Source organism: Neltuma alba, unplaced genomic scaffold (assembly GCF_004799145.2).
Source record: "Neltuma alba isolate B1F8T4 unplaced genomic scaffold, ASM479914v2 tig00002420_pilon, whole genome shotgun sequence".
NCBI lineage: Eukaryota > Viridiplantae > Streptophyta > Magnoliopsida > Fabales > Fabaceae > Neltuma > Neltuma alba.
The window spans coordinates 120,677-135,654 of NW_021632854.1; the positions used below are offsets into that span (position 1 = coordinate 120,677).

The window sequence follows — 14,978 nt, forward strand, 5'->3', positions numbered from 1 at the left end:
ATGTACAACTTATTTCTCATACAGTCATATGTATACTTAATTTCTGCAATCCACGTGTGACTCATCTAATTTAATATAAATACCACTAAGAAAAGTCATGAAATTTGTCCTCTATATAATAGCCAAGTATTCCGAGTAAGATTTGTATCCTGTGTGGCCTCCTGAATCACAAAGAAATTAACCATTCTCGTCTTTCTTTCTATGGCGTCTTCTTCTTCTTCCTCCAATCCCTTCCTCTTTTCTGCTCTTTCTCTGGTTTGCTTCTTCTTCTCCTTTTCTAAAAGCAAAAGCTTTGTTTATGTAACAAGAGAAGAAGGCAGTGAGCTTCAACATACTCATGATCGTGTTCCTCTCATCTCTCTCATCCCTTCTTCCTCTTGCAGCTTTCCTCCTCTAGGTTCTTTCTATCTTCCACTTCTCTCTGTTTTCATTGCATGAATTTTTAATTGATATCAATTTATTTACATGCTTGGCGTTTGATTTCTATAATAACAATACTCTGCATGGGTCTGCACAATTTATATACATAGTCTCCTGGGAAAATGATATATATATATATGTGTGTGTGTGTGTGTGTGTAACTGATACGGTTTCATAGGCTTGACTTCACAATCTTTTTTGGGAATATGCACAACAGTTATTTACTATTACTACCTCTAGTCCTAATTATAAGAGCCAGTTGAATAATTTGAGAAGATTAAAGAAGTAAGTTGAGTTAGTTATTTGTCCTAAATAGGTGTTGTCTTTCCTAAAATATGTTTGCTAATCAAGTGTATTGACTAGAACTATTATTGTTAGAAGGGCTACTTTGGAAAAAAATGTATAAATATGAGAGACAAAAATGATTGGGTCTTATATTTAGGACCAAAATAAAAGTCAAATAGGATCTTATATTAAGGACCGAAGGTAGTATTAAATAGTTTATTAGCAGTTGACAAGTTTAGAATTCATGCTCCACTCTGGCCCCAAAAAAACCCTGAAAGAATTTGATGGGAAAGTGCATATTATATTATAGAGAAATCTATTATACATAACTAATTTTCATAAACACCACCAATTGTCGACTTAATTAAATAGATAAACTTCTTCCAGTGTAATTGAGTTAAAATTTGAGAAAGGTTGATGGAATATCATTTAACGAAATACGAAACATACGAGATGAACAGGTACAAAGAGGAATGGATCCATGGAAGTGGTTCACAAGCACGGGCCATGCTCAAAACTGAAGCAACCCTCCTCCTCCTCCTCCTCATCATCTTCTTCTTCATTCATTATGCCACACAGGGAAATCCTCAAGCAGGACGAAGCCAGAGTGAGGGCAATCCAGTCCAAGCTTTCCAAGACACAGCTCCGCCAAGAAGAAGCAAAAGTAGCAGAGACTTCGAAGATGGGGTCAGAAGGGACTCGGCTTCCGGCCAAGTCCGGCCTCCTTCTTGGAACCGGCAACTACTACGTCACGGTGGGGCTGGGAACCCCCAAGAGTGATCTGTCTCTCGCCTTTGACACAGGCAGTGACCTAACTTGGACTCAGTGTAAGCCCTGTGCCGGTTCTTGCTATCCCCAGAAGGAACCAATCTTCGACCCTTCTAAATCTTCTTCTTATTCCAACATCTCTTGTTCTTCTTCTCAGTGCTCCCAGCTAGTCTCTGCCACAGGTATATACACTCTTATATATATATATATATATATATATCTCAACATCTCATCTTTTTCTGATCTCTTATTCATTTAATACATATTCTCTTGTATCTTTCTAGGAGTTAAGCCAGCATGTTCTGCATCAACCAGAGCTTGTATATATATACGGTATTGGATATGTTGATGGATCCCTCTCCATCGGCTACTTCGCTAAGGAAAAATTAACCGTATCTCCTACCGACGTCTTCGACAACTTCCTCTTCGGCTGCGGCCAGAGAAACAAAGGTCTATTCCGGGGCATTGCCGGATTGCTAGGCCTCGGTCGCAACGCCCTCTCCTTCGTCGAACAAACCGCCGAAAAGTACCAGAAAAGGTTTTCCTATTGCCTCCCATCCAGCCCCAGTACTGTTGGTTTTATTGCCTTCGGCGGGAGATTTGCTTTCCGGAACGTCAAGTTCACTTCGCTGTCTACTCTCTTCCGGGTTTCCAACTTTTACGGCCTTGACTTCACCGGAATAACCGTCGCTGGTATCAATCTCGCGATCTCCCCCTCCGTGTTCGCCTCCGGCACGATCATTGATTCCGGTCCTGTCATCACCCGGCCCCCTCCGGCGGCGTATGGTCCCCTGAGAGACGAGTTCCGGAGACAGATGTCGAGGTACCCGAAGGCTGATCCGTTTTCAATACTGGAGACGTGCTATAATCTGAAGGGGTACGTAGTTGTTTACATTCCGACGATATCGTTGTCGTTCGCCGGTGGGGTGAACGTGAAGTTGGACGTAACCGGAGTTTTTTTTGTGGTGAGCGTAGAACAGGTCTGTTTGGCGTTTGTAGCGAATGCAGATGGAGGAGACGTGGGTATTATTGGAAATACACAGCAGAAAACAGTGGAAGTAGTGTACGATGTTGGTGGTAAAAGGGTTGGATTTAGACCTCGCGGTTGCAAATGATGTTTTCTGCACTGAAGTAAAAATGTTACCTCCTTAGTTTATTCCCTTCCTGTCTTTAATATAAGACTCAATTGTTAAGTTAATTTTGATTTTAAATATAAAGTCTATTTCTTATATTTATTAATTTTCTCTAAATTACCCCTATAGATACTCTCTCAACCATAATTAGATAAAAGAAGGAGAGGGGGTATTAAGAAAGATAATTATGGTGTTTTAAGAAAAACGTGTCATATTTCTTATAATTAACTAACTTGTCTAACTTTTTTTAATCTAATCAAATTAGTTAAATGGGTCTTATATTAAGGATAAGAGGACTATTACTGTTGCTACTCAATATAAGAGTTTATTTGATTTTTGTTTAATTTTAAATATAAAATTTCAATATTTTATTTTCATAATAATGGTAGTTCTAATGCTTAAATTATTCAATTAGTTCTTATATTAAGAATAATATAATTTGTACTATAAATTAGATTTTATTTTTAGAAAATGAGGTAGTATTTAGTAAGATTCGTTTGACCTGGGAAAAAAAAAGGATCGAAGTAAAGAAGAAGATTGAACACAAAGACGAGAAAAGGGTGGAGGGAAAAAAAAAATTAAAGCATTAGAAGCTATTTGATACTGGGACCTGTCAATTATAGATTCACCATGCTTCCGCTGCCCCACCCCGATTTATTTGGAAGGAATGCAATATAGTTTATAAGGCTATGTGTGCGATGGTGTTTGCAATTGGCAATCCAAAATGCACGTCCATAGACAAAAATGAGCGTCAAACAAAAAGGAGATGTTTCGAGCACCTTTTTTTTTTTGTTTCCATAAAAACACATCAACCTCAAGAGCAGCTTCAAATCTAAAGCAACTTTTTATTGCTTTTTTTATTTTTATAGTTTTGATTCTGAATTATGTATGAACAAAAAATGACATTCGTATTATTTGGATACTGAATCTCTTAATCATCTTTTCTTGTTAAACGCGCACAAGGGGCCAATTACTCATTACTCCTCTCGTCCCCTCGCCACCTGTTATGATTAACCAAACAAACATTGAATCAAAACTGGGTTTCCAGAAAAGCAGTTTTGAGCCTCAAAACTGTGTCAGCCAAACATGGACGGAATGAGTCTTTCCCAGATAAGCTAGTTCAATCATTAACTCCGCATCTTCTTTTGTACAGTCAAAATACGTAACCCTACACACACGCGCGCGCGCGCGCGCGCGTGATAGTTGCGCGGATTTGGATTTCTTCAATTAGTCTCAAATGAGAAGAGAAATAAATAAATAAATTGGAATATGCACGTGTACCTAAAACCCACCATTATTTATATTTCTCTTATTATTCGGCAATTGAATAATTCAACTGATGAGCGTACCCACATCCTTATTAATAGTGGGACGATGGAAGAAATTAAATGTGAACCAATGTGTGACAAAAAATATAGACAGTGGGAAAAGAATTGTTCTGGTTTTCCCATTATCTTCGTTTGACGTACGGGAAGGCTCACAAGTGGAGCAATATAATTTTTTTTTTTGGACCAAGGAGCAATGATATAATTCGAGACCTAAATATTATATGTACGAATAATCTTCCCCCTTGTCATAGATAAATCATTTTTGGATATTCCATTGGATTCTACTAATCTAGATACCATTATGAGTCCCACATTAGAAGTATATGGCTTTTAAATTCTCCAACTCCAACGGCTAATTTTTGGAGTGTGGTTCTTCTAAAGACCTGTACTCACCGATACACATGCTATTTTATTAGATTATATGGGTAGATGCGGACATATTTTATGAGTGGTTGTTCTAAATGCAATTTGTTTTCTTAATAAAAAACAATACCTGAATTTAAGACCATACTCAAAGGAAAATGTCAAATAATCATTTAATTTGAATAAATTGTGTTGGTTGAATATCATATTAGTTGAGTGAAGAGCACAAATTTTTGTGTGCATGTATCCTCTATATATGAACATTTCAATTTACTGATATCATTATTTAATTTATCATTTGAATATTTTTCGTAGTAACATTAATTTGCAAACATATAAATTCCTTATGATAATGTAACTTGTATGATGTTTCGATATCGAACTATATTAGTGGCCCACTTGTAAGAGCCTTCCTATGCATTCACAAGCGTAATGAGAAAACCTAATACAGTTTATCCCACTATATCTATATTTTTGTGGCCATCTCTTTACTTCAAAATATTTTTTAAAAAGAAAATGGGAAATAAATCTGGCCTACTCCCTTTTTAGATGCATTTTCCATTTTCTTTATTCAAATCGAATCGGAAAGATGCTGTTTCAAAAGGATTGTTTCACCAACCAAATCCACAAAATTAGTCATGCACATGCTTATTTGGCTGTTTTTAAGTTGGAGTGAGAGAATTGCTTTTATGAGATGGTGACTAAATTTCTAAAACATTCATTAAGTGCAACAGGTGCTAACTACAAGAATGAAAGTAGAGTAAAACAACATAAAGAACAAGATTTGTGAGGGCATACGATGATTATACCTCTAATTTAATTTGTTTAGTTGTTTGTAATAAATAGGTGTTTTTTTAAACTTAATCATGCGTATTGAAATAATTCTTAGAATTACTATAGAGATTATTTGAAGGCAAAACATATAAGTATGGGATACAAAGGACTGGCTTTATTCTTGATGACTTCCCTGTGAAGCAAATTTGATTGTGAAGTTGACTTTGAAGACTTTTGTCGTTACAGATGAAGGTCCCATTTGGTATCATGTTTAAAATTACTTATAAGCACGTTTCATATAAGGCGAGACAAAATTATTCTCCTATACTTACCTTGTACCTTGTATTCCTTAAATTGTGATTGGAAAACTAGAAAACTGTTTATAAATTATTCTAAACTTATCCAAAATCTTTTGGTTTGGTCAAGTTTCAATGGAAGATATGAATATCATGCAACTTTTTTTTCCCCCTTTCATAAGGGATGTGTAATGATTTATACAAGCCAGATGATATTTTTTAAAAATATATAATTAGTAGATTTGATCTTAAAAAAATTAATAGATTTAAATTATAAATAGGGATGTAAGCATCATCATGAGGAAGGATTATTCTGCATGCTTATATGTCTACTTATATATTCACTTTGATCTATTGATTTTTTCACAGACAAGTCTTGTTTAAATGTGTTGTTGTTGTGTGTGTGTAGTGTCTGCAATTTCGTTTATAGGATACTAAAAACATTTATGTTTGCCAAAAGGCAAGTAATTGTTGCTTCTCACAAATGGAGTGTTGGAATATTAATATGTGGTATTAGGGATCCTAAGAGTGGTCTGAAGAAAGTGGTAATTATTAATAAGGATGCGATAGATTTGGAATTGCTAATATATATACTTGAATGATTTACCAATGATTTACCATTTATGTGAAACAAAATGTAAAATGCTTTTATATATTTTGAGAGTCTCATGAATAAAGGTAGATAGATATTTCATGGGGTGATGTTGGTTTCCAGCTTTCTTTTTACTCTCTTATCATTTGAGCAATTCAATTGTTTCAATTGAGAGAAATGTGCATCTGCAATGAGATACTTCTTTAGTCTTATTTATAAGTTATTTCTAATTTTTTCACACAAACTAAAATTTTTTTTAATTTCATTAACTCTTTTTAAAATTCAACAATTTTTTAATTTTATTTCTATTTAATATAGATTATATCTTATGTAAATAAAGTCAACACAATAATAAATGAAGAGTAAAATTATATACTTATAGGAAAAATTTCTCTCACTACTTTATAAATATGACCAAAAAATATCTTCTCTCTCTGTTTTATAAATAAGACCAGAGGAGTAATTAAAAAGGAACATGTTAATTTTAGCTTATATCCGAAAATTCATTATCATCGGTGGAAGGGGAAGGAAAAGACGAAAGGAAATAGAACTAACGACCTATCCGTTAACTGAAATTGATGATTAAAGAGAGGAAATTTAGATAGTGCGACAAATTAATTGGCTTGGTTTTTCCAATCTACTCCTCAACTCATACGAAGACTCACGAGTGGGCCATTATGTGTAGGAAATTTTGAGTAGTGGTGGGAGATTCTTTCGCATTATATTAGTGAACATAGTAGGGAAGAAGGCTGTCAAGTGGAGCACTATAATTTGCACCTCATAAATTTTTTCCGCGTCCATTTCACCAACAATATGGGAATTCATCTTATCACACATAGAGGATTATATTAATAATAATTATTAAGAATTAAATACATCAATATCTCTAACTTATTTCGCAAAAAATCTTAAGCAATTTAAACACATCATTCCTATGATCACGAAGTAGAACTGCAAGAAATGAAGGAAAAAAGCAAACAAAGTTATCTAGTTTGTTAAAATTTAACCTATAATTCAGGACATTATGGATTTAAATTCTCCTATCAATGTGAAAATTTTGTTGGTGAATAATTTATAATTACATTTATAAGCACTTTTTAATTGAGTTTAAAGACATGCCACATTCTTAGCAAACTCTCAAGACTTAACTCGTTGAAATTTATATACATACATATATATATTTATGTATAAAGTATATCATCAATCTTAACAAATTAAGGAGTTGGTACTGAGTGCGTTTGAAGTGAGAAAAGATGACCATTATGTATAGTGACCTTATTGATAATGTTAATTTTTAATTGGAATGAACACCCCTCTTTATACGCTAATACATCAACATCAACAACAATTTAAGTGTATACAAATTATACTGTTAAATAGTATAACTGTACAACTTGTTTCTCATATAGTCATGTGTATATATTCTATTTATGCAATCCACGTATGACTCATCTAATTTAATACTATCTCCAGTCTTAATCATAAGAGCTAGTTGACTAATTTGAGGAGATTAAGAAAATAAGTTAAGTTAGTTATTTGTAATAAATAGGTGTTGTCTTTCCTAAAATATCCTTATTAATCAAGTATGTTGGCTAAAACTACAACAATTAGAAGGACTGTCTTGAAAAAAAAAATATAAATACGAGAGACAAAGTGGATTGGGGTTTTATATTTTGAACTAAAATAGAAGTCAAATAAGGTCTTATATTAAGAACCAGAAGTAGTATAAATATTATTAAGATCAGTCATGAAATTTATCCTCTATATAAAAGCCAAGTATCCCTAGTAAGATTTGTATCCTGTGTGGCCTCCTGAATCACAAAGAAATTAACCTTTCTCTTCTTTTTTTCTATGGCGTCTTCTTCTTCTTCTTCCAATCCCTTCCTCTTTTCTGCTCTTTCGCTGGTTTGCTTCTTCTTCTCCTTTTCTAAAAGCAAAAGCTTTGTTTATGCAACAAGAGAAGAAGGCAGTGAGCTTCAACATACTCATGATCGTGTTCCTCTGAGCTCTCTCATCCCTTCTTCCTCTTGCAGCTTTCCTCCTCTAGGTTCTTTCTATCTTCCATTTCTCTCTGTTTTCATTGCATGAATTTTTAATTGATATCAATTTATTTACATGCTTGGCGTTTGATTTCTATAATAACAATACTCTGCATGGGTCTTCACAATTTATATATATAGTCTCCTGGGAAAATGATATATACATACATATATATCTGTATATATATAACTGATACGGTTTCGGAGGCTTGACTTCACAATCTTTTTTGGCCATATGCAGAACAGTTATTTACTATTATTAAATAGCTTATTAGCAGTCAACCAGTTTAAAATTCATGCTCCATCCTGTCCCCAAAAAAAAAACCTTGAAAGAATTTGATGGGAAAGTGCATATTATATTATAGAGAAATTTAGTACACATAATTAATATTCATAAACATCACCAATTGTCGACTTAATTAAATAGCTAGATAAACTTCTTCCAGTGTAATTGTGTTAAAATTTGAGAAAGGTTGATGGAATATCACTTGACGAAATATGAAACATACGAGATGACCAGGTACAAAGAGGAATGGATCCATGGAAGTGGTTCACAAGCACGGGCCATGTTCAAAACTGAAGCAACCCTCATCATCATCTTCTTCTTCATTCATTATGCCACACCGGGAAATCCTCAAGCAGGACGAAGCTAGAGTGAGGGCAATCCAGTCCAAGCTTGCCAAGACACAGCTCCACCAAGAAGAAGCAAAAGTAGCAGAGACTCCGAAGAAGATGGGGTCGAAGGGGACTCAGCTTCCGGCCAAGTCCGGCCTCCTTCTTGGAACCGGCAACTACTACGTCACAGTGGGGCTGGGAACCCCCAAGAGAGATCTGTCTCTCGCCTTTGACACAGGCAGTGACCTAACTTGGACTCAGTGTAAGCCCTGTGCCGGTTCTTGCTATCCCCAGAAGGAACCAATCTTCGACCCTTCTAAATCTTCTTCTTATTCCAACATCTCTTGTTCTTCTTCTCAGTGCTCCCAGCTAGTCTCTGCCACAGGTATATACACTCTTATATATATATATATATATATATATCTCACATCTCATCTTTTTCTGATATCTTATTCATTTAATACATATTCTCTTGTTTCTTTCTAGGAGTTAAGCCAGCATGTTCTGCATCAACCAGAGCTTGTATATACGGTACTGTATATGGTGATGGATCCCTCTCCATCGGCTACTTCGCTAAGGAAAAACTAACCATATCTCCTACCGACATCTTCGACGACTTCCTCTTCGGCTGCGGCCAGAGAAACAAAGGTCTATTCCGGGGCATTGCCGGATTGCTAGGCCTCGGTCGCAACGCCCTCTCCTTCATCGAACAAACCGCCGAAAAGTACCAGAAAAGGTTTTCCTATTGCCTCCCCTCCAGCCCCAGTACTGTTGGTTTTATCGCCTTCGGCGGCAGATTTTCTTTCCGGAACGTCAAGTTCACTCCGTTGTCTAATATCTCCCGGCTTTCCAACTTTTACGGCCTTGACTTCACCGGCATAACCGTCACTGGTATCAAGCTCGCGATCTCCGCCTCCGTGTTCTCCTCCGGCACGATCATTGATTCCGGCACTGTCATCACCCGGCTCCCTCCGGCGGCGTATGGTCCCCTGAGAGACGAGTTCCGGAGACAGATGTCGAGGTACCCGAAGGCTGATCCGTTTTCAATACTGGATACGTGCTATAATCTGAAAGGGTACAACGTTGTTGACATTCCGACGATATCGTTGTCGTTCGCCGGTGGGGTGAACGTGAAGTTGGACGAGACCGGAGTTTTTTTGGTGGTGAGCGAAGAACAAGTTTGTTTGGCGTTTGCAGCGAATAAACGTGGAGGAGACGTGGGTATTATTGGAAATACACAGCAGAAAACAGTGAAAGTATTGTATGATGTTGGCGGTAAAAGGGTCGGATTTAGACCTCGCGGTTGCAAATGATGTTTTCTGCACTGAAGTAAAAATGTTACCTCCTTAGTTTATATTACGCTACTCAATATAACAGTTTATTTTATATTTTACGCTACTCAATATAACAGTTTATTTAACTTTTATTTGATTTTAAATATAAAATTTCAATCTATTATGTTATCACATTTATCTTTTTTTCTCCTTAAAATAATGCTTATTAAATATATTCTTATAATAATAGTAGTTTTAATATTTAAATTATTCAATTAGCTCTTATATTAAAAATAATATAATTTGTACTATAAATTAGATTTTATTTTTAGAAAATGAGGTAGTATTTAGTAAGATTAGTTTGACCCTGGAAAAATTTTAAAAAAACAAAGGATTGAAGTAAAGAAGAAGATTGAACACAAAGACGAGAAAAGGGTGGAGGGGGGAAAAAATTAAAACATTAGAAGCTACTCTGTATCAGAGCTAAGTTTTGATTCTAAGACCCACGCTTCCACTACGCCACTCTAATTTATTTACATAAAATGCAATATAGTTTATAAGGCCATGTTTGGGATGGTGTTTGGCGATCCAAAATACGCGTCTATAGGATAAAAAGAGATGTTTCGAGTATTTTTTTTTTAACATAAAAACACATCAACCTCAAGAGCAGCTTCAAATCTAAAGCAACTTTTTATTGCTTTTTATTTATTTTTTTTTATTTTTATAGTTTTAATTCTGAATTATGTATGAACAAAAAATGACATTCGTATTATTTGAATACTGAATCTCTTAATCATCTTTTCTTGTTAAACGCGCACAAGTGGCCAATTACTCATTACTCCTCTCGTCCCTGCACCACCTGTTATGATTAACCAAACAAACATTGAATCAAAACTGAGTTTCCAGAAAAGCACTTTTGAGCCTCAAAACTGCGTCAGCCAAACATGGACGGAATGAGTCTTTCCCAGATGAGCTAGCTCAATCATTAACTCTGCATCTTCTTTTGGACAATCAAAATACGTAACTATATATGTGTGTGTGTGTGTGTGATAGTTGCACGGATTTGGATTTCTTCAATTAGTCTCAAATGAGAGGAGAAATAAATAAATAAATTGCAATATGCATGTGTACCTAAAACCCACCATTATTTATATTTCTCTTATTATTCGGGCAATTGAATAATTCAACTGATGAGCGTATCCAAATCCTTATTGATAATGGGACGATGGAAGACATTAAATGTGAAACAATGGAATTGTGACAAAAAATATAGACAGCGGGGAAAAAAAAAACTGTACTGGTTTTCCCATTATCTTCGTTTGACGTAACGGAAAGGCTCACAAGTGGAGCAATATATTTTTTTTTTGGGACCAAGGAGCAATGATATAATTCGAGACCTAAATATTATATGTACGGATAATCTTCCCCCTTGTCATAGATAAATCTTTTTTGGATATTCCATTGGATTCTACTAATCTAGATACCATTATGAGTCCCACATTAGAAGTTTATGGCTTTTAAATTCTCCAACTCCAACGGCTAATTTTTGGAGTGTGGTTCTTCTAAAGACCTGTACTCACCGATATACATGCTATTTTATTAGATTACATGGGTAGATGCAAACATATTTTATGAGTGGTTGTTCTAAATGCAATTTGTTTTTTTAATAAAAAACAATACTTGAATTTAAGACCATACTCAAAGGAAATATGTCAAATAATCATTTAATTTGAATAAATTGTGTTGGTTGAATATCATATTAGTTGAGTGAAGAGCACAAATTTTTGTGTGCATGTATCCTCTATATATGAACATTTCAATTTACTGATATCATTATTTAATTTATCAATTGAATATTTTTCGTAGTAACTTTAATTTGCAAACATATAAATTCCTTATGATAATGTAACTTGTATGATGTTTCGATATCGAACTACATTAGTGGCCCACTTGTAAGAGCCTTCCTATGCATTCACAAGCGTAATGAGAAAAACCTAATACAGTTTATCCCACTATATCTATATTTTGTGGCCATCTCTTCACTTCAAAATATTTTTAAAAAGAAAATGGGAAATAAATCTGGCCTACTCCCTTTTTAGAAGCATTTTCCATTTTCTTTATTCAAATCGAATCGGAAAGATGCTGTTTCAAAAAGATTGTTTCACCAACCAAATCCACAAAATTAGTCATGCACATGCTTATTTGGCTGTTTTTAAGTTGGAGTGAGAGAATTGCTTTTATGAGATGGTGACTAAATTTCTAAAACATTCATTAAGTGCAACAGGTGCTAACTACAAGAATGAAAGTAGAGTAAAACAACATAAAGAACAAGATTTGTGAGGGCATACGATGATTATACCTCTAATTTAATTTGCTTAGTTGTTTGTAATAAATAGGTGTTTTTTTAAACTTAATCATGCGTATTGAAATAATTCTTAGAATTACTATAGAGATTATTTGAAGGCAAAACATATAAGTATGGGATACAAAGGACTGGCTTTATTCTTGATGACTTCCCTGTGAAGCAAATTTGAATGTGAAGTTGACTTTGAAGACTTTTGTTGTTACAGATGAAGGTCCCATTTGGTATCATGTTTAAAATTACTTATAAGCACGTTTCATATAAGGCGAGACAAAATTATTCTCCTATACTTACCTTGTACCTTGTATTCCTTAAATTGTGATTGGAAAACTAGAAACCTGTTTATAAACTATTCTAAACTCATCCAAAGTCTTTTGATTTGGTCAAGTTTCAATGGAAGATATGAATATCATGCAACTTTTTTTTCCCCTTTCATAAGGGATGTGTAATGATTTATACAAGCCAGATGATATTTTTTAAATATATATATAAGATATTAAGTGAGTAAAATGGTATAATTTACTTAATGTCTAGTGGTTAATTTATAATAGCTTTTGAGTTTTTTAATAATAATATCTATTGTATTGAAAAAATGATTCATGATTTGTAAAGATTGGTTTTTTTAAAAAGATTTTGAATGAAAGAATATATTTTTCCTCAAAAAGGAATTTACTTTAGTTTTCATTAAAACAATAATAATTTTCATTTAGAGTTAATTAATCTTACTTCTAACAATAAGACAAAATAAAATATATGTATTTACCAAAGATATGAACTTGAACTGTAAACTTTTAACTGAATATGATACTTTTGAAGAGATAATATAATTGTTATCGTTGGCAAAAATGTATGTGGTTGTTCTTATCTTGTCTTGTCGCATTAACACACCCCTAACTGATCTAATTTGGTCTAGTATACATGCACTTCTACTTTTAGTCTATACAATTGCAGCTATATTTGTCACTACAATTCGTTTCTAAAGACGAGCAAACCGCTGCAAAAGCACACCAAAATTTAAAATATCCACAATAACTTTAGAAATGAAATTAACCTTGTAGCAGTTCCATCTTCAAATTCTCTTTTTGAAAAGCTCACGTTTGTTAGATTCATTTCGTATACGTTTGTGTTTCCTTACATTAGGTCCCGCTTAGAGTTGGAGGGTCGAAACTCATCCACATCAAATGCAAACGGATCTTGGCTATCATCTAAAACAACAACAGGAATGTCATCAGCTGAGGAGACATTCTTCCCAGAACAGTTATGGGTCATTCATGTTTTGCAATCTGAACTCCTCGATGAACCATTGCAGGACCCATAATACTATATATGTTACACATCTGAAAAGTCCATACACTTTTCATATAAGGATAACTTGATAAAATAGGCGTATAATCTAAATCTAAATCTTATTGGTTATTACTTTTATTCTATAACTAATATTGATAGACTTTTAGATTGTTTGTTATGCCTTCAAATAATATAATTCTTTTGAACTTGGAATCAGATTTTGTCTTTTGTTAATAGATAGCTTGTGACTGACAAGATTACATTTATTTTGTGTTCATATGTCATATTTTATGTGAAGGGTTTATTTCAAATTACATTTATCGTTTACATCATCATATATTGCCTACTTATTGTAGCATCTTAATTCACTTAGACAAGTGTCTTTCTTTGCTTCTCACATAAAACATTTTACAATTCAACACATATAAGAGTGTGCGTTTGTGTGTGTGGTGTGTTGATATAGAATATTGAAGTTCGGTCGCCATCATTTAATACTCTACATGAGATATAAGAAGTATCGTCATGCAGAGCTTATTTACATTGTTGCATTAATAAAAATGAAATTTTGGAGGTCGTTGATCCCAATCAAGATATCAAAGACCCATAGAGAAGAAATCATAGGGGGCTTCATAGATCTTTGGTTGTAAGAAAAGGATTGTTTGTCTCTCTTGGTCTATTTGGCTGTTTTCCATTGGAAACCTCCGTATACGGAGGCCAGGGCCAGCTAAATGAAATGAGTTAGTTGATCTGTTATAAATAACTGGCTTTAATAATTTTATAATCAGAATATATACTAACATTGTGACTAGTCTGTACGTCCGGCCATGAAATTTAGCCTATAAAGGCCAACTCAGCTTTGATCGAAGCTATAAGCACAGAGAAGAAAGATAGAGATCTTCCTTCTTTCGATGGCTTCTCTTCTTTCGAATTCCTTCCTTTTTGCTTTATCTCTCTGGTTGTTTGCTTCTTCTTCTTCATTGACAAGAACAGACCCTATGTTTCTGCATTAACAAGAAAAGAAACCAGCGGGCTTCAGCATACTCATCATCATCGTGTTCTTCTCAGTTCCTCACATCTTCCTCTTCTTGCAGCTCTCTTCCTCAAGGTTCCTTCTCTTCCATTTCTCTTTTTGATCACCATATGCGTTCTTATAACGTCCTTATTCCCTGCCTATTTCAACTGGACATGAGAGGATAGAATCCACTTGAGTACATTCAGTTTACATATATATACGATTAACAGGTTCAAACAGGCATGGAGGATCTTTGGCAGTGGTACACAAGCATGGGCCATGTTCAAAACCAAAGCGACACACATCATCTTTATCATCTTCATCTTCATTCATTTTACCACACAGTGAAATCCTGAAGCGAGACGAAGCGAGGGTGAGGTCAGTCCACTCCAAGCTTTTTAAGACATCACAAAACCAAGAGATGAGTTCA

At 34.5% G+C, this 14,978-nt stretch overlaps 1 protein-coding gene and 1 pseudogene across 1 annotated transcript; both read left to right on the top strand.

Moving 5' to 3' along the window:
• The first annotated feature begins 268 nt into the window (after positions 1–268).
• LOC114726863 (aspartyl protease family protein At5g10770-like) lies at positions 269–2,675 on the top strand (annotated as a pseudogene).
• A 5,098-nt stretch (positions 2,676–7,773) lies between these two features.
• Positions 7,774–10,016, top strand: LOC114726853 (aspartyl protease family protein At5g10770). Its single transcript, XM_028913579.1, has 3 exons — positions 7,774–8,006; positions 8,519–8,998; positions 9,100–10,016. The coding sequence occupies exons 1-3, from the start codon at positions 7,811–7,813 to the stop codon at positions 9,924–9,926; spliced, it is 1,503 nt and encodes a 500-aa protein (XP_028769412.1). The 5' UTR covers positions 7,774–7,810; the 3' UTR covers positions 9,927–10,016.
• Positions 10,017–14,978: the final 4,962 nt, after the last annotated feature.